The following is a 24,751-nucleotide window of genomic DNA, read 5'->3' as shown; positions in this document are numbered from 1 at the left end:
GGTTTAGATACAGGAATACATACAATTACATGAGAGAGCGAGAGAAAGCGAGATATATATTTAGGGAAACAATTGAAACACACCTTTTTGTAATTGGCAGTTTAGATTGTGAAGATTGAACAGATATGTAAGCCAACAATCTGACTCATCACTCATGAACATCCCTAATCTTGGCGTGGCAATTATATCAGGCGTTCTTATGGGCATTTTTGCTGGCGTTTTCCCAGGAGTTTTGACATGCATTTTTTGGCAAGGCATTTTTATATGAAATAACGTTAAAAAGCCCCACAAACAGACCACAACACCTACATGTGAACGTAGCGCGTTTTGGTGGCATTTGGGGGGATTTGTACAGCTCAAGGATCAACTCCCAAAACAGCCAAAAAGTCCAATCCTATTCAGTTCAATGGCCCCTGTTCCCATGTGAGCATTTTGACAGCAGGAGAAAAACACCCAACGCTCACAAGTGGACAGGAGCTTGTTTAATGGCAGTAAGGACTGAGAAATAGCACAATCATTAGGGAGTATGCCTTCATGCTGTAGGTTTGTAAGTTCGAATCCAGAAGGAGCCCTCTGTATGGGCAACACTTGGAGGTCTTCAAAACTCCAAAGGTTTACATCAATAATTTTGCTCATGTTTGAAAAAGGCATGTGTATCAGTAAACTTTTAATCTAAAGACATGAACAAAATACAAAAGATGCCACATAAGTGAATATGTAGCAATATTGTGAGTGAGCTAAAGCTATATTTGTTTGTTGGGCATACTTTGCTAATTAGCCAAGTATGGGGATATAAATATACCTTCAGTTAAATGGATAGTCAAATGCTAACACTTGGCCATACCCATATGGAAGAAAATGTTGTTATATTTTAGAAAAACATTCTTTGTAAACACATAGAATATTGGTAATAGGGTTGAGCGGACACCTAGATGTCCGTGTTCGACGGGTTCGGCCGAACTTTAAAAAAAAGTCCGGGTCCGTGTCCCGGACTTTTACCGAACTTTTCCCGGACACCGAACCCAATTGAAGTCAATGGGGACCCAAACTTTAAGGCACTAAAATGGCTCTAAAACACCAAAGGAAAGGGCTAGAGTGCTGCAAATGGCAGCAAAACATAATTAAGAGCATGGCAAGTGCTCTGCAAACAAATGTGGATAGGGAAATAACTTAAAACAAAAAAAAAAACAGAAAAATAAAACAATGTTCTTCTTCATCTCTGAAGGACGAGGCCCATATGGAGTAGGAGGGAGGTTGAGGTGGTGGTGGATGTGGCGGTGACATAGGCATGCGCACAGGGTGTGCCGGGTGTGCCTGGGCACACCCTAATCACCTAGGGCACATAGCATTGCCAGTGAGGAGATGGGAAAGATCTCCCTCGGACCTGCTCTGCTCTATTTCTCTTTGCCTACAGGTACATGGCCCCGATACATTACTCTCCCTGCTGGCAAACACATGCATGTGTATTTCAACTTTGGGGTGCACACCTTAATGCAATAGGCTGCGCACACCTATGGGTGGTGTAGGTGGAAGCGGCGGTGGAGGAGGACCAGGGCCGGATTAAGAGCATCATGGGCTTGGTGCTGAGGATTTTGAAGGGCCTTAAGGGCCGTGCCTTGCCATGCACCCAGAGGAGGAAGGGTGCAGCCATGCATGCCTAATTCAACATGGGATGCTGTCTCTGAAGCCCATAAACACATCCATGCATCGGCAACTGTCCCTCCTTGTCCGGCCTTCGCGCTGTGTGGGGAGGTTCTGAGGGTGCTGCCTGGGGAAGCGAGCATAGAAGCCAGACTTCTGTGTTTACAAGTGACAGAAGAGCGGTAACAGTGAATATGGCCAACCCGGGGCCTATATAAAAGGTAGGGGCCTGGAGCTGCAGCTCCAATAGCCCCTACGTTAATCTGGCCCTGAGGAGGAGGACGAGGTAGCCAACACTGCTTCTTTTCACAAATTTTAAATGAGGGTACACCCCAAAAGAGTGAGAAAGAGCAAAAATGGAACAATGGGTGGGTAAGGTCGGTATCCATTGCTATTCTGCACAAGGTACGGAAAAGTCCCGTGGGATCCATGCCTGGTTCATTTTAATGAACGTGAGCTTGTCCACATTGTGTCTGGACAGGCGGCTGCGCTTGTCTGTTATAACGCCCCCAGCCGTGCTAAATACCCGTTCAGATAATACACTGGCTGCAGGGCACGCCAGCACCTCCAAGGCGTAAAGGGCAAGCTCAGGCCATGTGCCCAATTTGGAGACCCAGAAGTTGAAGGGGGCAGACCCCTCATTCACTACATGTAGGCGTGTGCACACATACTGCTCCACCATGTTGGTAAAATGCTGCCTCCTGCTAAGACGTTCCATCTGAGCTGCTGGTGCTGCTGTTTGTTGTGGCGTGCTGACAAAGCTTTTCCACATTTCGGCCATGCTAACCCTGCCTTCTGAGGTGCTGGCGGTGCCCTGGTTGCGTTGGCGACCTCCTCCTCCTCCTCCTCTGCCTTGTGCTTCCACTGCGGCCCCGCTGTCAGATGGGAATGCCAGCAGCATGGCGTCTACCAGCGTGCGCTTGTACTCGCGCATCTTGCGATCGCGCTCCAGTGAGTGAATTAAGGACGGTACGTTGTCCTTGTAACGGGGATCCAGCAGCGTGGCCACCCAGTAATCAGCACAAGTTAGAATGTGGGCAACTCGGCGGTCGTTGTGGAGACACTGCAGCATGTAATCGCTCATGTGTGCCAGGCTGCCCAGAGGCAACGAAAGGCTGTCCTCTGTGGGAGGTGTATCGTCCGTGTCCTCTGTATCCCCCCAGCCACGCACCAGTGATGGCCATGAGCTGGCCTGGGTGCCACCCTGCTGTGAACATGGTTCCATCTCCTCCTCCAGCTCCTCCTCCTCCTCATCCTCCTCATCCTCCAGAACTGTGCCCCTGCTGGACAGTTGTGTCCCTGGCGTTTGTGTGTGCAGGAACCCACCCTCGGAGCCCCTTGCGAATGACTGCCCTGAAAGCTTTGGAAATGTTACCTCTTCATCCTCCTCCTCCTCCTCATCCTGTGCCACATCCTCTTCCATCATCGCCCGAATTGTTTTTTCAAGGAGGCATAGAAGTGGGATAGTTAAGCTGAGAACGGCGTCATTGCCACTGGCCATGTTGGTGGAGTACTCAAAACAGCGCAACAAGGCACACAGGTCTCGCATGGAGGCCCAGTTATTGGTGGTGAAGTGGTGCTGTTCCGCAGAGCGACTCACGCGTGCGTGCTGCAGCTGAAACTCCACTATGGCCTGCTGCTGCTCGCACAGTCTTTCCAGCATGTGCAAGGTGGAGTTCCACCTTGTGGGCACGTCACATATGAGGCGGTGAGCGGGAAGGCCGAAGTTACGCTGCAGCGCTGCCAGGCGAGCAGCAGCAGGGTGAGAACGCCGAAAGTGCGCACAAACGGCCCGCACTTTCTGCAGCAGCTCTGACATATCGGGGTAGTTTTTAAGGAACCTCTGCACCACCAAATTCAGCACATGCGCCAGGCAAGGGATGTGCGTCAAACCAGCTAGGCCCAGAGCTGCTATGAGATTTCGCCCAGGCCGGGCTTGAGGCTCGCTGGTAGCAACCACTCATTTGTCTGCTGTTCCATGCTCCTCCACAACTCCTGCGCGGTGTGTGGTTTGTCCCCCAAACAGGCAAGTTGTAAAACTGCCTGCTGTCGTTTACCCCTGGCCGTGCTGAAGTTGGTGGTGAAGGTGTTACGCTGTCCGGATGAGGAGGCGGTAGAGGATGAGGAAGCGGAGTAGGAGGAGTTAGGAACAGGAGGCAAACTGAAGCGCCCTGCAATCCTCGGTGGTGGAAGGACATGCGCCAAATTGCTATCCGCCTCAGGCCCATCCGCCACTGCATTTACCCAGTGTGCCGTTAGGGAGATATAACGCCCCTGACCGTGCTTACTGGTCCACGTATCGGTAGTTAGGTGGACCTTGGCACAGATGGCGTTGCGCAGTGCACACCTGATTTTTTCCCCCACTTGGTTGTGCAGGGAAGGGATGGCTTGCCTGGAAAAGTAGTGGCGGCTGGGCACGACGTACTGTGGGACAGCCACCGACATAAGGTTTTTAAAACTGTGCGTCTCCACCAGACGGAATGACAGCATTTCAAAGGCCAATAATTTTGAAATGCTGGCATTCAGGGCCAGGGATCGCGGGTGGGTAGGGGGGTACTTCCTCTTCCTCTTCCTCTCAAGTGTTTGGGAGATGGAAAGCTGAACGCTTCCACGGGACATTGCGGAGATGGTTGTTGGTGACCCAGGTGGTGGTGTTGCTGACAGATCGTCTGTTTGCGGGGTGGCAGATGCCGGTATCACTACAGATGTGGCTGGAGCGGCCGAGACTGCAGCAGAAGAGGAAGCAGGATGAGCCAGAGACGTTTCTTGGTTTTGAAGGTGTGTACTCCACTGCAGCTCGTGCTTTGCACTTAGATGCCTGATCATGCAGGTTGTGCTCAGGTTGAGAAGGTTTATGCCTCGCTTCAAGCTCTGATTGCACAGGGTGCAAACCACTCGTGTCCTGTCATCAGCACATTTTCTAAAGAACTTCCACGCTAGAGAACTCCTTTGAGCTGACTTTGGTGCGCTCGTTCCCTTGCTGCGTTGGGCAGTAGCGGGCGTAGTGTCTAGGGCACGGCCGCTCCGCTTCTGCACCCTGCTCCCTCTTCTGCTGTGCTGGTGGCTCTGTGCGACCACCGCCTCTTCCTCCAAACTACTCAGGTCACCTGCATGACGTTCATTCCATGTGTGGTCGAGGACCTCATCGTCCTCCACATCATCTTCCACCCAGTCTTCACCCCTGCCCTCCTTGTTGGTCTCCACAATGCTGAACGCCGCAGCAGTTGGCACCTGCGTTTCGTCATCATCGGAAACGTGCTGCGATGATCCTTGCATGTACTCATCTTGAGAAATAAGTGGTTGGGCATCGCTGCACTCAATCTCTTCCACTTCTGGGGCAGGGCTAGGTGGATGGCCCTGGGAAACCCTGCTGACAGAGTCATCAAAAAGAAGAAGAGACTGCTGTATGGCTTGGGGCTCAGACTGCTTGCCTGATTTGCAAGGGGGTGAGGTGAAAGACGGTTGGACATCGGCTGCAGGTGCCAACTGTGACCTTTCTGCAGTAGACTGGGTGAGAGACAATGTGAAGGAACTGGAGGCACTGTCAGCAGCAAACCAATCTACTATCGCCTCCACTTGTTCTGGCCTCATCACTTCTAGGGGCGTATGATGCCCTACCAAATACTGATGCAGGTTCTGTCGCCTACTCACACTTGAGGAAGGTGTTTCACTTGTGCGTGTAGCTGGCACAGATCGACCACGTCCTCTCCTTGCAACAGGAGCTCTACCAGCAGCACCACGACCCAGGCCACGGCCCTTATTTGACGGTCTCCTCATATTTCTGTAATTTAAGATCTTGCCCTAGAAAGGTTTTTATTGAATAGCGGAATAGGAAATATGATCCAAAAAAGTGTATGTATCTCGCACGTACAAAACCACACTAGGCCCCAATTACTATTGTTTCTACCCCTAAAAGGATGGATGAGGAGTAGGAGGAGAATGGAACAGACAGCACCCTCAAATCTTCGGAAGTATGAGATGAACCCCAAAAACTTGGAAAGGTGGATCTCACACGTACCGACACAGATTATCACGCAATTTAATTGATCCCCAAAGGTTTTAATTGAATAGCGGAATAGAAAATATGATCAAAAAGAAAGTGTATGTATCTCACACGTACACCACCACACTAGGCCCCAATTACTATTGTTTGTACCCCTAAAAGGATGGTTGAGCAGTAGGAGGAGGAGTATGGAACAGGCAGCACCCTTAAATATTCAGAAGTATGAGATGAACCCCAAAAACTTGGAAAGGTGGATCTCACACGTACCGACACAGACTATCACGCAATTTAATTGATCCCCAAAGGTTTTAATTGAATAGCGGAATAGAAAATATGATCAAAAAGAAACTGTATGTATCTCACACGTACACCACCACACTAGGCCCCAATTACTATTGTTTGTACCCCTAAAAGGATGGTTGAGGAGTAGGAGGAGGAGTATGGAACAGGCAGCACCCTCAAATCTTCAGAAGTAAGAGATGAACCCCAAAAACTTGGAAAGGTGGATCTCACACGTACCGACACAGACTATCACGCAATTTAATTGATCCCCAAAGGTTTTAATTGAATAGCGGAATAGAAAATATGATCAAAAAGAAACTGTATGTATCTCACACGTACACCACCACACTAGGCCCCAATTACTATTGTTTGTACCCCTAAAAGGATGGTTGAGCAGTAGGAGGAGGAGTATGGAACAGGCAGCACCCTCAAATCTTCAGAAGTATGAGATGAACCCCAAAAACTTGGAAAGGTGGATCTCACACGTACCGACACAGACTATCACGCAATTTAATTGATCCCCAAAGGTTTTAATTGAATAGCGGAATAGAAAATATGATCAAAAAGAAAGTGTATGTATCTCACACGTACACCACCACACTAGGCCCCAATTACTATTGTTTGTACCCCTAAAAGGATGGTTGAGGAGTAGGAGGAGGAGTATGGAACAGGCAGCACCCTCAAATCTTCAGAAGTATGAGATGAACCCCAAAAACTTGGAAAGGTGGATCTCACACGTACCGACACAGACTATCACGCAATTTAATTGATCCCCAAAGGTTTTAATTGAATAGCGGAATAGAAAATATGATCAAAAAGAAAGTGTATGTATCTCACACGTACATCACCACACTAGGCCCCAATTACTATTGTTTGTACCCCTAAAAGGATGGGTGAGCAGTAGGAGGAGGAGTATGGAACAGGCAGCACCCTCAAATCTTCAGAAGTATGAGATGAACCCCAAAAAATTGGAAAGGTGGATCTCACACGTACCGACACAGACTATCACGCAATTTAATTGATCCCCAAAGGTTTTAATTGAATAGCGGAATAGAAAATATGATCAAAAAGAAAGTGTATGTATCTCACACGTACACCACCACACTAGGCCCCAATTACTATTGTTTGTACCCCTAAAAGGATGGTTGAGCAGTAGGAGGAGGAGTATGGAACAGGCAGCACCCTCAAATCTTCAGAAGTATGAGATGAACCCCAAAAACTTGGAAAGGTGGATCTCACACGTACCGACACAGACTATCACGCAATTTAATTGATCCCCAAAGGTTTTAATTGAATAGCGGAATAGAAAATATGATCAAAAAGAAAGTGTATGTATCTCACACGTACACCACCACACTAGGCCCCAATTACTATTGTTTGTACCCCTAAAAGGATGGTTGAGCAGTAGGAGGAGGAGTATGGAACAGGCAGCACCCTCAAATCTTCAGAAGTATGAGATTGTGTTCACTGTACCCCACAAAGATTGTGTTCACTGCACCCCACAAAGATTGTGTTCACTGCACCTCAAAAAGGATTTTGTTCACTGCACCCCACAAAGATTGTGTTCACTGCACCCTAAAAGGATTTTGTTCACTGCACCCCAAAAAGATTGTGTTCACTGTACCCCCCCAAAGATTGTGTTCACTGCACCCCACAAAGATTCTGTTCCCTGTACCCCACAAAGATTGTGTTCACTGCACCCCACAAAGGATTTTGTTCACTGCACCCCAAAAAGATTGTGTTCACTGCACTCCAAAAAGGATGTTGTTCACTGCACCCCAAAAAGGATTTTGTTCACTGCACCCCAAAAAGATTGTGTTCACTGCACCCCACAAAGATTGTGTTCACTGCACCCCACAAAGGATTTTGTTCACTGCACCCCAAAAAGATTGTGTTCACTGTACCCCCCAAAGATTGTGTTCACTGCACCCCACAAAGGATTTTGTTCACTGCACCCCAAAAAGATTGTGTTCACTGTACCCCCCAAAGATTGTGTTCACTGCACCCCACAAAGATTCTGTTCACTGTACCCCACAAAGATTGTGTTCACTGCACCCCACAAAGGATTTTGTTCACTGCACCCCAAAAAGATTGTGTTCACTGCACCCCAAAAAGGATGTTGTTCACTGCACCCCAAAAAGGATTTTGTTCACTGCACCCCAAAAAGATTGTGTTCACTGCACCCCACAAAGATTGTGTTCACTGCACCCCACAAAGGATTTTGTTCACTGCACCCCAAAAAGATTGTGTTCACTGTACCCCCCAAAGATTGTGTTCACTGCACCCCACAAAGGATTTTGTTCACTGCACCCCAAAAAGATTGTGTTCACTGTACCCCCCAAAGATTGTGTTCACTGCACCCCACAAAGGATTTTGTTCACTGCACCCCAAAAAGATTGTGTTCACTGTACCCCCCAAAGATTGTGTTCACTGCACCCCACAAAGATTCTGTTCACTGTACCCCACAAAGATTGTGTTCACTGCACCCCACAAAGGATTTTGTTCACTGCACCCCAAAAAGATTGTGTTCACTGCACCCCAAAAAGGATTTTGTTCACTGCACCCCAAAAAGGATGTTGTTCACTGCACCCCAAAAAGGATTTTGTTCACTGCACCCCAAAAAGATTGTGTTCACTGCACCCCACAAAGGATTTTGTTCACTGCACCCCAAAAAGATTGTGTTCACTGCACCCCAAAAAGGATTTTGTTCACTGCACCCCAAAAAGGATGTTGTTCACTGCACCCCAAAAAGGATTTTGTTCACTCCACCCCAAAAAGATTGTGTTCACTGCACCCCACAAAGATTGTGTTCACTGCACCCCAAAAAGGATTTTGTTCACTGCACCCCAAAAAGGATGTTGTTCACTGCACCCCAAAAAGGATTTTGTTCACTCCACCCCAAAAAGATTGTGTTCACTGCACCCCACAAAGATTGTGTTCACTGCACCCCAAAAAGGATTTTGTTCACTGCACCCCAAAAAGATTGTGTTCACTGCACCCCACAAAGATTGTGTTCACTGCACCCCAAAAAGGATGTTGTTCACTGCACCCCAAAAAGATTGTGTTCAGTGCACCCCACAAAGATTGTGTTCACTGCACCCCACAAAGGATTTTGTTCACTGCACCCCAAAAAGATTGTGTTCACTGCACCCCAAAAAGGATGTTGTTCACTGCACCCCAAAAAGGATTTTGTTCACTGCACCCCAAAAAGATTTTGTTCACTGCACCCCCAAAAAGGACGTTGTTCACTGCACCCCAAAAAGATTGTGTTCACTGCAGCCCAAAAAGATTGTGTTCACTGCAGCTCACACACAGAAAAATGGATGTGGATCACTGACACCTGCCTATCTCCTATCCCACACCACACAGCAATATCGATTGTAGTTTGTAGAACACAGTTTCCCTAAAATTCAACAGCAGCCTCTCCCTAACAGGATTGAGAAGAGATCGTAGATCGGGACTAAGTGCAGACCCCACACAGCAATATCGATTGTAGTTTGTAGAACACTCTGACCCTAAAATTCAGCAGCAGCCTCTCCCTAACAGGATTGAGAAGAGATCGTAGATCAGGATTGAGTGCAGACCCCACCCCCCACACAGCAATATCGATTGTAGTTTGTAGAAGACACTGACCCTATAATTCAGCAGACTCTATCCCTAAAATGCCTACAACTCACCCTGCCTAAACACTCCGACCTGTCCCTCAATTGTATCCGGACACAAATGGTTTTTTCCTGCCTGTCTTTCCCTAATCAGCAGCCAGCACGTTGATGTGTGCTCTGTCCCTGATCTAAGCAGCAGAATGAAGACGCTGCGGCTGCCTGGAACTTATAAAGACTTGGTCACATGCTTCAGACGGCCAATCACAGCTACTGAGACATTTGCAGGCATGGCTGGGATGGCTTAAGGCACACCAGTTAAACGATTGTTGATTGGCTGTTGAAAGCCCGCCATGAAAAGAGCGCCAAAGCATGCAAAACCCGGAAATAAAACGACCGAACACGGATTTTTACCCGAACATACAGTAAAGTGTCCGTGTCCGTGTTCGGGTACAAAAAATCAAATTATTCGGTACGAACACGAATAATACAGTCCGTGTTCGCTCAACACTAATTGGCAAAATTGTGACATTTCCTTTATATTTGTGAAATGCTAATAATCTTTATTTAAAATATGTTTTACATCTTTTTTTGTTCTATATGACTACCCATTCCCCAATGTAATATTTGGTTGGATAATTTAGATAATGTGGAGGTTTTATATAAACACTGTAGATTTCACTGTTATTATTTCAAAGTTAGCAGGAAAGGTGTATGTAACGTGATGGTGTTTACTCAGGGATCCCCTGTTAGAAGTGTGCATGTTTTTCCAATCCGCCGGTTTTTTCCATTTTCTATGGGCGAGCCAGCGGATTTTCAATCGGTATTCAAAGAAGAAATTGCCCAAAATCGCGCTAGCGGAAGTTTTTGAGCCTATTTGGCATTGCGCATGCGCACATTCGCGTGTTCGCAGCTCGGGGCTGGAGGAGCTTTTTAACCTTTCTACACTTTTTCAGATATCTCTCTTTCTAAGTCATTTTTTGACATTTTTTAAAAGCCAGTCATCTCCAAATTGTCTTCCACACCTTCCACAGTTGTTTGGGATTTTTGGGGGTACAGGGGAAAATTTGGCAAAACTTTAGTCGAGCTTTTAGCTGGCGTGTTTTTAAGTCGCGCTCTGACCTTGTTGCATCTTAATGAATCTCACACTAGGCGCTATTTTCCGCCCGCCGTTCTCTGAATACCACTTCTGACGTGCGAATTCGCCGGTTCTCAAAAAACCCGCCAAAACGCCAATTCGCTGTACTATGAATCAGGCCCATAATCACACAAAAAAGTTCTTAAAAATGGTCATTTTTGATAGAGAGCCAATTATTGGAAAAAATTAAAAAAAAAAAAACTTAAAAAAAAAAATTCTTTGTATTTATTGTCTGGGGGGTCTAAAAAGCGTACCTGTGAAGTTTCAGCTCTGAAGCATGTCCAGAACCAGAAAAAAAGATCATATAGGTGTAAAAGGGGTTCCCACCATCCCTGCTCTACTGAAAAATTATCTTTTTTTCTGGTTCTGGACATGCTACAGAGCTGAAACTTCACAGGTACACTTTTTAGACCCCCTAGACACTAAATCACACAAAAAAGTTCTTAAAAATGGTCATTTTTGATAGAGAGCCAATTATTGGAAAACTTAAAAAAAAAAACATTTCTTTGGATTTATTGTCTGGGGGGTCTAAAATGTCCAGAACCAGAAAAAAATAGAATTAGGGTTAGGGCTAGGGTTAGGGTTAGGGTTAGGGCTAGGGTTAGGGTCAGGGCTAAGGTTAGGGTTATTTTTAGTGCTTAGGGTTAGAGGGTTAGAGTTAGAGGGGTAGGGGTAGGGCTACTAACTCTAACCCTAAGTATCTCACCGTAACCCTAACCCTAGCCCCTAACACTAAACCTAACCCTAACCCTCTAACCATAACCCTAACCCTCTAACCTTAACCCTAACCCTCTAAGCCTAGCCATAAAAATAACCCTAACCCTAACCCTAGCCCTAGCCCTAACCCTAACCCTAGCCCTAACCCTAGCCCTAAGCCTAACCCTAGCCCTAACCCTAATTCGTAATTTTTTCTGGTTCCGGACATGCTACAGAGCTGAAACTTCACAGGTACACTTTTTAGACCCCCCAGATGCTAAATCCAAAGAATTTTTTATTTTTATTTATTTTTTAATTTTTCCAATCATTGGCTCTCTATCAAAAAGGACAATTTTTAATAACTTTTTTTGTGTGATTTAGTGTCTGGGGGGGGTCTAAAAAGTGTACCTGTGAAGTTTCAGCTCTGTAGCATGTCCAGAACCAGAAAAAAAATAGAATTAGGGTTAGGGTTAGGGCTAGGGTTAGGGTTAGGGTTAGGGCTAGGGTTAGGGTCAGGGCTAAGGTTAGGGTTATTTTTAGTGCTTAGCGTTAGAGGGTTAGCGTTAGAGGGGTAGGGGTAGGGCTACTAACTCTAACCCTAAGTATCTCACCGTAATCCTAACCCTAGCCCCTAACACTAAACCTAACCCTAACCCTCTAACCATAACCCTAACCCTCTAACCTTAACCCTAACCCTCTAAGCCTAGCCATAAAAATAACCCTAACCCTAACCCTAACCCCAGCCCTAACCCTAACCCTAGCCCTAAGCCTAACCTATAGCCCTAACCCTAATTCGTAATTTTTTCTGGTTCCGGACATGCAACAGAGCTGAAACTTCACAGGTACACTTTTTAGACCCCCCAGATGCTAAATCCAAAGACATTTTTTATTTTTATTTTTTTTTAAATTTTTCCAATAATTGGCTCTCTATCAAAAAATTACAATTTTTAAGAACTTTTTTTTTGTGTGATTCAGTGTCTGGGGGTCTAAAATATGTACCTGTGAAGTTTCAGCTCTGTAGCATGTCCAGAACCAGAAAAAAAATTAGAATTAGGGTTAGGGCTAGGGTTAGGTTTATTTTTAGTGCTTAGGGTTAGACGGTTAGGGTTAGAGGCGTAGGGGTAGGGTTACTAACTCTAACCCTAAGTATCTCACCGTAACCCTAACCCTAGCCCCTAACCCTAACCCTTAAAGCACAGTTCCTGTCCCATTTTGGTCGGTTCTGGTCTGTTTGCGGTGCGTTAAACGGGGAGTTTGGTCTGTCACTGTGAAGCGGGCGTAACCCTTACACTACCTGAACGATACAACATCATACCTGATCGTATACACACACTGGATGTTTTAACCACTTGCCGACTGCTCACAGTATATTTACTGCGGCAGTCGGCCCCGGCCAGGCAGAGTGACGTAGGTCTACGTCGCTCGCCTGTCACTCCTTCTAGAGCCAATAGCGGGCGAGCCCGCCTCGGCTCGTTCACAGAGGAGTGCGGGAGTGTGACTGGCGGACCCGATGTCCGCCGGTCACACTACGATCGCCGGTACAGCGGGAGAAAGACAGAGCGGCTTATGTAAACAAGCCGCCTGTCAGTTCTCCCTGTGTAAAAATGATCTTCATTTTCACACCAATAGCCATGTCCCACTACAGTTAGAAGCACGCCCTAGGAAACACTTAACCCCTCCCTGTCCAATACAGTTAACCCCTTCCCTGCCAGTGTCATTTTTGCAGTAACAGTGCATATATATAGCACTGATTACTGCATTAATGTCACTGGTACCCCCAAAAGTGTCAAAAATGTCAGTCAAGGGTCCGATCTGTCCGCCGCAATGTCGCAGTACCGCAAAAAAAATCGCAGATCGCCGCCATTACTCGTTAAAAAAAAAAACAACAAAAATGACAAAAATCTTTCCCTTTGTTAGTAAACGCGATAACTTTTGCGCAAACCAATCAAAATACGCTTTTTGAGATTTTTTTTACCAAACATAGGTAGCGTAAAACAAATTGGCCAAAAATGTTAAAAAATTTAGATTTTTACATTTTGTTTGGGGGGAATTTCATATAAAAAAAAGTGAAAAATATTGTTATTTTTGCAAAAAGTACGCTCTTTTTTTGTTTATAGCGCGTGATCAAAAAATCACACAGGTGATCAAATACCACCAAAAGAAAGCTCTGTTTGTGGGAAAAAAGGACGTGAAATTCGTTTAGGTACAGCGTCGCACGACCGCGCAATTGTCCGTTAAAGTCACGCAGTAAAAAATCGCAAAAAACCCCCTGGTCTTTTAGCAGGAAAATCCTCCGGTGGTAAAGTGGTTAAAGCACGTTATTCCAAACAATTTAGGAATTTTAGGTGATTTATGCCCTTTATGGAATAAAACCCGACTCTGCGTCAACTACGTAATTTTCCATGGGAGTTTTGCCATGGATCCCCCTCCGGCATGCCACAGTCCAGGTGTTTGTCCCCTTGAAACAACTTTTCCATCACTATTGTGGCCAGAAAGAGTCCCTGTGGGTTTTAAATTTCGCCTGCCTATTAAAGTCTATGGCGGTTCGCAATGTTCGCCGGTTCGCGAACATTCGCTGATGTTCGCGTTCGCCGTTCGCGAACGGCGAATTTTATGTTCGCGACATCACTATGTGTGACGGATCACCCTGTCCCTGGATTGTAAACCCCTTCGTGTAATTTTCCTATGAGTTTGGGACATTGCACTTTTATTGCATTTTATTTTCCCTTTATTCATCCTCTGAACAACTGAAGATGGCATGATTCATGGCATTGAGTTAATGTAATGTAATGTTACAGCCCATCCCCCCCCCTCCTGTTCCTGTGTCTAAGTGTGTGGATTCATGACACAGACAATACCCTGAGCTGGAGACATCTCTTCGCAGGGGGTGTGTATTAAGACTGCCTGTATCATTGTACAAATGTTCAGTTCTCATTGGTTGGTCCTTGTCTCATCCCCCCCCCCTGCAAGGCTAAGGGGAGTGCCCCTTAGCTGTGTGTAACTGTATGTCTGGGAATGTAATAAACAGTCTTGCTTAGATTCACAGCATAGAGTGTCATCTCATGTTTGTGGGAGAAGGCTATACCAGCTCTATCTCCCTTCTGCTTGGATCGCTCAATCACTAGCTATGGTGAGAGCGTTTCCTGCTCTAATCTACAGCATCCCTCACACTAGGGGGAAGAGAACATCTCTGGCGGCGAAACCCCTCTTTCTATGGGGGCGGCCGCTACACTTCTACTTTCAGTACTTGAGTAGAATTTTTTTTTCAAAACTACTGGTACTTTTTACTTTTAGTACTTAAGTAGCAATTTTTTTGAAAAAACTACTTGCAATACTTAAGTAAAAAAAAAATGTTGAATACTTTAGTACTTCTACTTAAGTAACTTTTTCTCCGAGCACTTCCACTTCTACTAAAGTCACTTTTTGATCGAGCACTTGTACTTTTACTCAAGTAAAAATTTTGAGTACTTTATACAAGTCTGCTGCAGTCACACACAAATTGCTCTGTTAATGTCCACAAAAGTCATGTAAAGGGCTACAAATTTTTTGGTATTGCTGTGCAGTGCACTAAAAAGGGGTGGGGGAGGGGGTAATCCACAGTATGATATACTTTGTAGAAATCATATTATAGTGGATTAGTACTATTATTGTGCACTGTGCAGCATTGTGACAGGTGTGGTGGTGAGACTGAGCATTTCTGCAGCAACACTACACACAGTGACAAAAGCACTTATAATGTATTATAACTGGCGTGATAGACCAATTGCCCCCCCCCCCCAATGCCACATATTGAGGTGGGTGTTATCTGAGTAAACTTTTTCAAGTGTATTTGTGCCATGCAACAATATTGCCTAGTTTGCTGAGTGAAGTCTGGTACACACAGCGCCAAACTCACTGGCCAATTTTTTTGAACTGGTGTGCTTCACCAATGCCACATATTGAAGTGGGGTGTAATTTAACAGTATAATTTTATACTGCCATTTCACATTCCGCTTTCTGCTAGTGTAGGGAGAGGTCTGCTGTGCTAGTCAGGGAGAGTTTGCTAGACACATATAGCGCTGTGAAGATCCACAAAAGTCCTTTCCAGGGCTGAATTTTTCGGTATAGGTCTACTAGTATCTTTTGAGCTTAGGTAGAGGTATCCAGTGGTTGCTTTAGAGGCAATTAGAGATCGGCTGCAGTCACAAATCGCTCTGTCAATGTCCACAAAAGTCCTTTTAAGGGCTGGTATTTCGGTATAGGTCTAGTATCTTTTGAGATTAGGGAGAGGTATTCTGTGGTTGCTTTAGGGGCAGTTAGAGATCGGCTGCAGTCACACACAAATAGCTTTGTCAATGTCCACCAAAGTCATTTAATATGCTCCAATTCGTTTTAAGGTCTATTACAGTCTCTTTACTATAGGGCCAGGTATCCTGTGGTTGCTTTAGGGGCAGTTAGAGATCGGCTGCAGTCACACAGAAATGATCCAATGTTGTTATAGCGTCTATTACAGTCTCTTTACTATAGGGGTAGGTATCCAGTGGTTGCTTTAGGGGCAGTTAGAGATTGGCTGCAGTCACACAAAAATCGCTTTGTCAATGTCCACAAAAGTCATTTAAAATGCTCCAATGTTGTTATAGGGTCTATTACAGTCTCTTTACTACAGGGCCAGGTATCCTGTGGTTGCTTTAGGGGCAGTTAGAGATCGGCTGCAGTCACACAGAAATCGCTTTGTCAATGTCCACAAAAGTCATTTAAAATGATCCAATGTCGTTATAGGGTCTATTACAGTCTCTTTACTATAGGGGTAGGTATCCAGTGGTTGCTTTAGGGGCAGTTAGAGATCGGCTGCAGTCACACACAAATTGCTCTGTTAATGTCCACAAAAGTCATGTAAAGGGCTGCAAATTTTTTGGTATTGCAGTGCAGTGCACTTAAAAGGGGTGGGGTAATCCACAGTATAATATACTTTGTAGAAAGCATATTATAGTGGATTAGTACTATTATTGTGCACTGTGCAGCATTGTGACAGGTGTGGTGGTGAGACTGAGCGTTTCTGCAGCAACACTACACACAGTGACAAAAGCACTCATAATGTATTATAACTGGTGTGATAGACCAATTTCCCCCCCCCCCCCCCCAATGCCACATATTGAGGTGGGTGTTATCTGAGTAAACTTTTTCAAGTGTATTTGTGTCATGCAGCAATATTGCCTAGTTTGCTGAGTGAAGTCTGGTACACACAGCGCCAAACTCACTGGCCAATTATTTGAACTGGTGTGCTACACCAATGCCACATATTGAAGTGGGGTGTAATTTAACAGTATAATTTTCTAAGAGTGTATTTTAGTCCTGCAAAAATGTGGCCTCTCGCTGTGTAAACAGTGCTACACACAGTGACAACAGTTACTTACCAATTATTTGTAGAACTGGTGTAATAAACCTGCCCCCCCCCCCAATGCCACATATTGAAGTGGGGTGTTATTTAACAGTATAATTTTCTAAGAGTGTATTTTAGTCCTGCAAAAATTTGGCCTCTTGCTGTGTAAACAGTGCTACACACAGTGACAACAGTTACTGGCCAATTATTTGTAGAACTGGTGTAATAAACCTGACCCCCCCCCCCCCATGCCACATATTGAAGTGGGGTGATATCTTAATAAACTTCTTCAAGTGTATTTGTGTCTAACACACAGGAAAGGCATACTTAGAATTACATCTTTTTTGCAACTCCTCCCAAGTATAGTAATACCAAATGTTTGAAACTTCACAGTCTAGTCACACAGTTGGGCCCAACATTAGGGATGAGCTTCGAGTTTGAGTCGAAAGAGCCACAAGATAAAAAACAAGCATACTTCACCTTGCTCCTCATCTGGGATCTTTAACCCTACTATACCTCAATTCCCTACAACCTCTCAATTTCAAGCCTGGTATTCTACCACCTATGCCACCGTCAAGCCTGCTTAGACTGAACACTCACTCCCTGCCGAACTAACTTATATCCCGCCCGCAGAGCCCCCTGCCCCAAAGCACCCACTCTCCCCCATGTTGAGGGCATGTGGCCTTTTTTTTTTAAATTTTGGCGTGGGGGTTCCCCTCAAAATCCATACCAGACCCGAGGGGCCTGGTATGGACTGGGGGGGGGGGGGGGACCTCACGCCATTTTATTCATTTTTTTAAAATTATTTTTGCAGGGACCCGACAACACATTACAGCCACGAGGAAGTTTAAATTACATTTTTTCCTTTAGAAATGTAAGTATTGCTGCAGCAGGCTACATATATTCGCACAAATGCGCCACTTTATAGGCACATTAAGGGGGTCCCCCCAGGCACAATATTTAAAGGAATTTTTCATTTTTATAGTTTAACTTTAAACATTATTAAAATCACTGTTCCTGTAAAAACAATTGTTTTTAAAAAAAATGTTGAATTGGTTCATGTCCCCCAGGACAGTACCCAGGTCCCCATACACTTTTTTGGGCCAATAACTTGCATTTAAGACTTTAAAATTAGGACTTTTGATTTTTCATGTTTGTGTCCCATAGACTTTATTGGACTTCGCTAGAACATTTCCCCTGTTTGTGATGTTCTGGTGCGAACCAAACAGGGGGGTGTTCAGCTCCTCACTATACCTCATATCTTCTCAAAAACCTGCATTAAGAAGGTATAGCAATGAGTGCCACAGATACTTGCACCCAATCTGCTAGCAGTACACCACCACTTGATTTCACCACCCCAGTTGCTGAACCCTAGAAAAAAATACTGTCCCAGCCATCCACCTGCTCAGTGTCTTAATGCTAGCTTGGCTAAATTGCTAGCACTACAATTGCTGCCTTTTCATCTGGTAGACTCTGCCCCCTTTCGCAAATTTGTGGAATGCGCTGAACCACAGTGGCAGGTACCAAAAAGAAATCTATTTTTGCGTAAGGCCATTCTGTCTCTCTACCATCATGTGGAAGGTAATGTTTTGGCCTCGTTGGACAGAGCAGCCAGCAGGAAGGTTCACATTACTGCTGACTCTTGGTCCAGCAGGCATGGACAGGGATGTTACATTTCCTTCATGGCGCACTGGGTAACTCTGCTGGCAGCTGGGAAGGATGCAGGACTGGGTTAAGTGTTGCAGCTTGCTTTGCCACCACGCCTCCAAAAAGCTGGTGCTGGTTCTGCCACATCTGTCTATTCCACCTCCCCCTCTTCTTCCTCCATGTCCTCTTCAACTGATATGTCCTCTGAAGCAGCAGTGCTCCCTAAGCGTTTAATGGGCTACGCAAGCAGTCAAACTAAAAGAGGCCATGCAGTGCTTCAGCTGGTTTGTCTAGGGGATAGGAGTCACACCGGGGCAGAGATTCTGTCAACTCTGCAGGCTGACGCCACGACAGCTTGAGCCAGGAATAGGTTGTATGTGGGGAATTCAACCTACCCACCAACCGCCTCATTTGTGACATGCCCACCAGGTGGAACTCAACATTGGCAATGCTGCAGTGGCTGCACACCCAGCAGAGGGCCATCAATGAGTACTTGTGTGAGTATGGCACAAGGACAGGCTCAGGGGAGCTTGGCTTTTTTTGGCCACGCCAGTGGCTTTTAAAAAAGGATGCATGCACTGCCCTGTCACCATTTTACCAGGCCACAAGGATGGTGAGCCGGGACGATGCATGCATCAGTGACACTATCCCTCTAGTCTACCTGCTGGAGCACATGCTTTGTGGAATCATGGACAGGGCAATTGGGGCAAAACAGCGGGAGGAAGAGAAGGACTTCCTTTCCTCACAAGGCCCCCTTTATGCAGATATCATGCCTGTGGGACACAAAACACACAGAAGGAAGAGGTAGAGGAAGAGGAGGAGAATTTATAATGGCAGAGCCTGTCCCTGTGCCCAGCAAGAGTAAATTGGAGGGGTTCAGGCACCACCAACACCAAAGGCACAATTTCCGTTTCAGTTCCTGCCGATACTACCCTTCCCTGTCCACATCACTACAGCAGGTTTGCGTAGCCACCACCCAACCTTAGCCAGGTCAGATGACAGCATAGTGCCCCCACTAGATCATTGATAAGAACAGATATTACACTTGATCTTAGCCAATTTCAAATTTGTATGGAATTTTTGCCAGCAGGTCCCGTTCCTGCGCCCAGCAAGAGTAACTGCGAGGGTTTGCGGTGTTCAGGCACCACCAACAACCAAGGCCCAATTTTTCTGCACCTGTATGACAAGTACATGCAATTTCAAATTTGTATGGAATTTTTACCAGCATGGCCCGTTCCTGCGACCAGCCAGAGTAACTGCAAAGGGTTGCGGTGTTCAGGCACCACCAACAACTAAGGACCAATTTTTCCGCACCTGTATGACAAGTAAATGCAATTTCAAATTTGGATGGAATTTTTACCAGCATGGCCCGTTCCTGCGACCAGCAAGAGTGTAATGGATCAACTGGCAACCCGACTTGGTACCTCCGTTGACGGATGCTCCTAGGGATTCCCAAGGGCTCCAGGCACTCCACCAGACACCAAAACCACTTAAGACCCCACGAACCGCTGCAGCTTGGTTGAGGTTTCACAGTCTCCTCCCCACCCTGGACCTACAACAAGGCTCCAGGTTCTCATGGGTGATCCTCTCTTTCCCCAAAGTGTGAAGCAGGAACAACAGGAAAAAGCTCTTACACAAGCTCTTACAAGAGCTTAGTGATTATCCAAGGGAGTATGAAGAGCATAGCAATCCCTTGTAGTGGATCCCCCTCAATCAGAGACAGGACTCTCGATTGAGGGTGAAGTATGACTCAAAACTTTAATGGTACAGCTGCTCTTTTATACAGTTTTCCTCCACAAGGTTACTGCCCAGGTGGACCTTGTTGGGGACAGAACATGACATTCACAATCCAATAGAAATAGGGTTTTACACTCAGTCATTCCTATACAGTGTACACAATCCCTCCCCTCTGGCTGATTACAGTATAATTTGCAGATGAAAGTGTATACAGGAACTAAACTAATTATCTAGCCATCTGGACAGAACAATGTGAGGTCATTAACATTTAACAACGAGACAGACACAATCCACATTCCATTTCAATACACAAACAATAGGGAAGCCTGTCAATGACAGTCTGTGTGTCTCTTTCACAGACAAGCACACATAATACACATTATCTAGGAGACAGACTTAATTGCAATGGTCTATAAAAGTCTAAGTCTTCAAGTGTAAAGTGGGAATAAATCTTCATATTTCTATATGAAAATATTGCTGACAAATATTACTGTCCCATCTGAAGCAATTCAAACTATTAAGTATCTGTTTTTTCACTGCCAGTGATGGTGAATACCATCACATATCTTCCCCCCAAAGGTAGACTAACTAGGTACCAGACCTCCAACTGGTCTGTGCCTGAGTTAGTCGGGTAACAAGTCCCAAAGAGTCAATCCATCATGACAGCTTCCTTGACAAAGTTCCACATAGTTTGTAAGTTTGTTTTGGCAAGACGCATGGATCACTCATAGCCGATCAGTCTGTGGAAGTCTGGTTTTGGGCAGGCCAGATTGGGCTTCTTGGGCACCCTGTGTCCTAATAGACACAGGGTGACTTAGACATAAGAGGGGCCTAGTGGGCTGAGAGAGCGGTTTTCCAACCTCTCTAAAGGTAGGCTGTGTTCCACGGGCCCTCCCAATGTTCTCACCCACCCAGTACCCCAAACAAATTGTCTGGAACACAGCACTACTCACTCAGTCAACCTCTTCCTCTCTCATAGCACATACCCGCCGCTGGGGATAAGCATGGACTGGCCCTTCTACCGGGAGTCCATTTAGCCGCTGGAGAGAAGACAGGGTGGTGGGGCTCACTTCATCAAGCTGTTGGGGATCTGCGCCGGCTGCCCAGCATCCCTGGGCTTTACAAGTGAAGACGGTAGTCCCATCCACTACCACAGGAACTCCGTCATTTGTATGTTGACTGCAGAGGCCAGCCGCACTATGCTTTGTTGCTAGCTCCTCTGCTGGGTTGGTGTCATCATTCTGGGGCACCAACTGCTTCTGGGGAGGGTAGTCAGCTGCTCCATCTTCCTTACCCCCATCTGGTGGTTGGGACAACCTTTCTCTGGTACTGTCTCCCAGATGCACAGATCCTGGCTGGAGAGGGAAGACAATTTTCTTCGCTCTGACTGACTGTTGGGGAGGGAGGACAGCAACCTCCCTTCTCACCCTGGGCTTCCGGAACTACCACAGGTGTGGGGCAGAGGTCATTGACTCTCTGTCAGGCTGCCAGCGCTTCAGTTGGGTGTAGAAGCTTTACCTCAACAGCTTGTTGCTGGGGTAAGGGGCCAATTTCCCCAGCTTCTTGGAACTCTGTAGTTTTTGCGGATGCTGGGCAGAGGTTGGTATCACTCTGCCCTGTTGCCAGCTCTTCTGCTGGTTTGGGGTTGGCAAATACTACCCCCAGGACCTGATTGGGGGTCTGCTGTAGAGAGGAGGGATCGCCTACCTCCTCCTCTTCTGGGTATTCCTGCGGGGTAGGTTGAGGATTTGCACCGGCCGTCCAGCATCCCTGTAGGTCTGGTGCAGAGACCACAGTCCCGTCTGCACCATTGGGGTCAGGGCTGTTGTCTCCCTGTGGTTGGGGAGAAGAATTAGTTGTCTTCTCTCCCTGGAAGGTACACTGCCGCTGGGGAGGAAGGATGACACCTTCGGCTCTCTGTGACTCTGTCTGCCGCTGGGAAGTAGAACCGACTGTCTTTATTCCCAGTAACTCCTGCTGTAGCTGGGGATCTGGGCCGGCTGCCCAAACTCCCTGTAAGGCCGGTAGAGAGAGCTCGGTCACATCTCCACCTGCCATCGGTGGGTCTTCCCAGTACCAGTCTATAATGTCTCTCCCAATTGAAGGGTTGTGGGTCTGGATCTGCCACCCAGCACTGCTTGCAGGGTAGATTGGGGTGGAATGGAGCACAGTCGTCCTGCTCCAGTTTCCGATCCATTCTGACAAGATGAATCAGGTCTGACCCCAGGTGAGCCGCTCTGGGGAGACCCCGTAGGGTTTCCCTGGTGTCGTGGATTTCCCAGCGCCGAAACCCTGCTGGACATCCAAAGTCATTGCTCTCCTCAAAGGCCTTCCACAGCTAGTCCTCACCTCCCGGCATATTGTCATCAGCCATCCAGTGGTCGCACCGGGTGGCGTACCACTTTAGTGTCCGGTAAGCTTCATCCAGCCACAACTCCTTCCAAATCAGGTCCCACAGCTCTCTCTCCCACTCATCCAGGGGTTGCTCTCATAGGAAAGGTAACCGCAGGGCAACGTATACCTGGAACTGCTGTTCTTCACTAGGAAGGCTCTCTCCACCTCCACTGCACATCCTCTAAGGCCTCATATGACATTTCCTTTCGAGTGACATCTCTCCACTCCAGTATGCTTTCCTCTGATACAGGCCCATCCTGTTGGGCCAAGTGTTGCTACAACCTCCAGAGAAACTCCTCCTCATATGGGGACACTGCACGGGTGTTAGCTCGCTCCATAATGTTACTGGTGTCTCCTCGCTGCTTCTCCTCGCACTAGGATGCCATCCCACCTCTTGCCACCAATGTAACAAATCAACTGGCACCCCGACCTGGTACCTCCATTGATGGATGCTCCTAGGGCTTCCCGAGGGCTCCAAGCGCTCCACCAGACACCATAACCACTTCAGACTTCACGAACCACCGCAGCTTGGTTGGGGTCTCACCGTCGCCTACCCACCCTGGACCGACGACAAGGCTCTAGGTTCCTGTGGGTGACACTTTCTTTCCCCAGAAAGTGAAGCAGGAACAAGAACAGAAACAAGCTCTTACACAAGTTCTTACAAGAGCTTAGTGATTATCCAAGGGCATAGCAATCCCTTGTAGTAGATCCCCCCAATAAGAGACAGGACTCTCGATTGAGGGTGAGGTATGACTCAAAACTTTAATGGTACAGCTGCTCTTTTATAAAGTTTTCCCCCACAAGTTTACCGCCCAGGTGGACCTTGTTGGGGACAGGACATGACATTCACAATCCAATAGAAACAGGGTTTTTACACTCAGTCATTCCAATACAGTGTACACAATCCCTTCCCTCTGGCTGATTACAGTATCATATGCAGATGAAAGTGTATACAGGAACTAAACTAATTATCTAGCCATCTGGACAGAACAATGTGAGGTCATTAACATTTAACAATGGGACAGACACAATCCACATTCCGTTTCAATACACAAACAATAGGGAAGCCCGTCAATGACAGTCTGTGCGTCTCTCTCACAGACAAGCACACAGAATACACACTATCTAGGAGGCAGACTTCATGGCAGTGGTCTATAACAGTCTAAGTCTCCCAGTGTCAAGTGGGAATAAATCTTCATATTTCTATATGAAGGTATTGCTGACAAATATTACCGTCCCATCTGAAGCAATTCAAACCATTAAGTATCTGTTATTTCATTTCCAGTGAACACTGTCACAAAGAGTAACTGCGAAGGGTTGCAGTGTTCAGGCACCACCAACAACCAAGGCCCAATTTTTCTGCACCTGTATGACAAGTTCATGCAATTTCATATTTGTATGGAATTTTTACCAGCATACAGTAGTTACATAGTTAGTCAGGTTGAAAAAAGACACAAGTCCATCTGGCTCAACTAATAATAATAATAATAAAAAAAAAAAAACAGTAATGAAAACCTAACCATACAATCCCATATACACAGTCCTATACCCACTGTTTCCAGAGGAAGGTGAAAAAAAACCCCCAGTGAAGCATGATCCAATTTGCTACAGCATGGGAAATAAATTCCTTCCTGATCCCCCGAGAGGCAATCTGATATTCCCTGATCAACTTTACCAATAAATATTAGTACCCACTTATACTAAGTCCACCCAGGAAAGAGTCCAGGCCTTTTTTAAAGCAATCTAGTGAACTAGCCAGAACCACCTCAGGAGGGAGTCTATTCCACATTTTCACAGCTCTTACGGTTAAGAAACCTTTCCGTATTTGGAAACAAATCTGTTTTTCTGCACCTGGCCTGGCATGGCCCATTCCTATGACCAGCATAGTTCCTATGACCAACTTTAGTTGGGAAATAACTTGCATTTAAGCCTTTAAAATTAGGACTTTTGATTTTTGAAGTTCGAGTCCCATAGACTTCAATGGAGTTTGTTTGTTCGAACAAACTTTTCCCCTGTTCGCAGTGTTCTGGTGGGGGTTGTTCGGCTCATCACTACCCAACATACAATGAGCAGCTAGGGGTTTCAATTACATATCTAATTTACTGACTCCTTATCACACTTTGAAGCCTCTGGAGAACCAGGACACTCGAAACACCCACAAAATTACCACATTTTGGAAAGCAAACACTCCAAAATATTTGAGTCATAATGTGTCTTTTGAAAATGTATTTCTTTGCCACAAGTTTTTGGAAAAT

At 46.1% G+C, this 24,751-nt stretch overlaps 1 protein-coding gene across 1 annotated transcript in view; it reads left to right on the top strand.

The window, feature by feature from the left end:
- The window catches only part of LOC309550595 (zinc finger BED domain-containing protein 4-like), a gene marked incomplete at its 3' end in the record, with an annotated part of 70,863 nt that extends 47,060 nt beyond the window's left edge, over positions 1-23,803 (top strand). The window contains exon 6 of the mRNA XM_082250940.1: positions 23,782-23,803. Coding sequence (XP_082107066.1) covers positions 23,782-23,803 — 22 coding nt within the window. The remainder of the gene's footprint in view (positions 1-23,781) is intronic.
- Between the last annotated feature and the right edge of the window lie 948 nt (positions 23,804-24,751).

Source organism: Pelophylax lessonae, assembly GCF_965119305.1.
Source record: "Pelophylax lessonae genome assembly, chromosome: 3".
In the NCBI taxonomy this organism is placed as follows: domain Eukaryota; kingdom Metazoa; phylum Chordata; class Amphibia; order Anura; family Ranidae; genus Pelophylax; species Pelophylax lessonae.
This window is presented reverse-complemented; position numbering and strand designations above follow the sequence as displayed.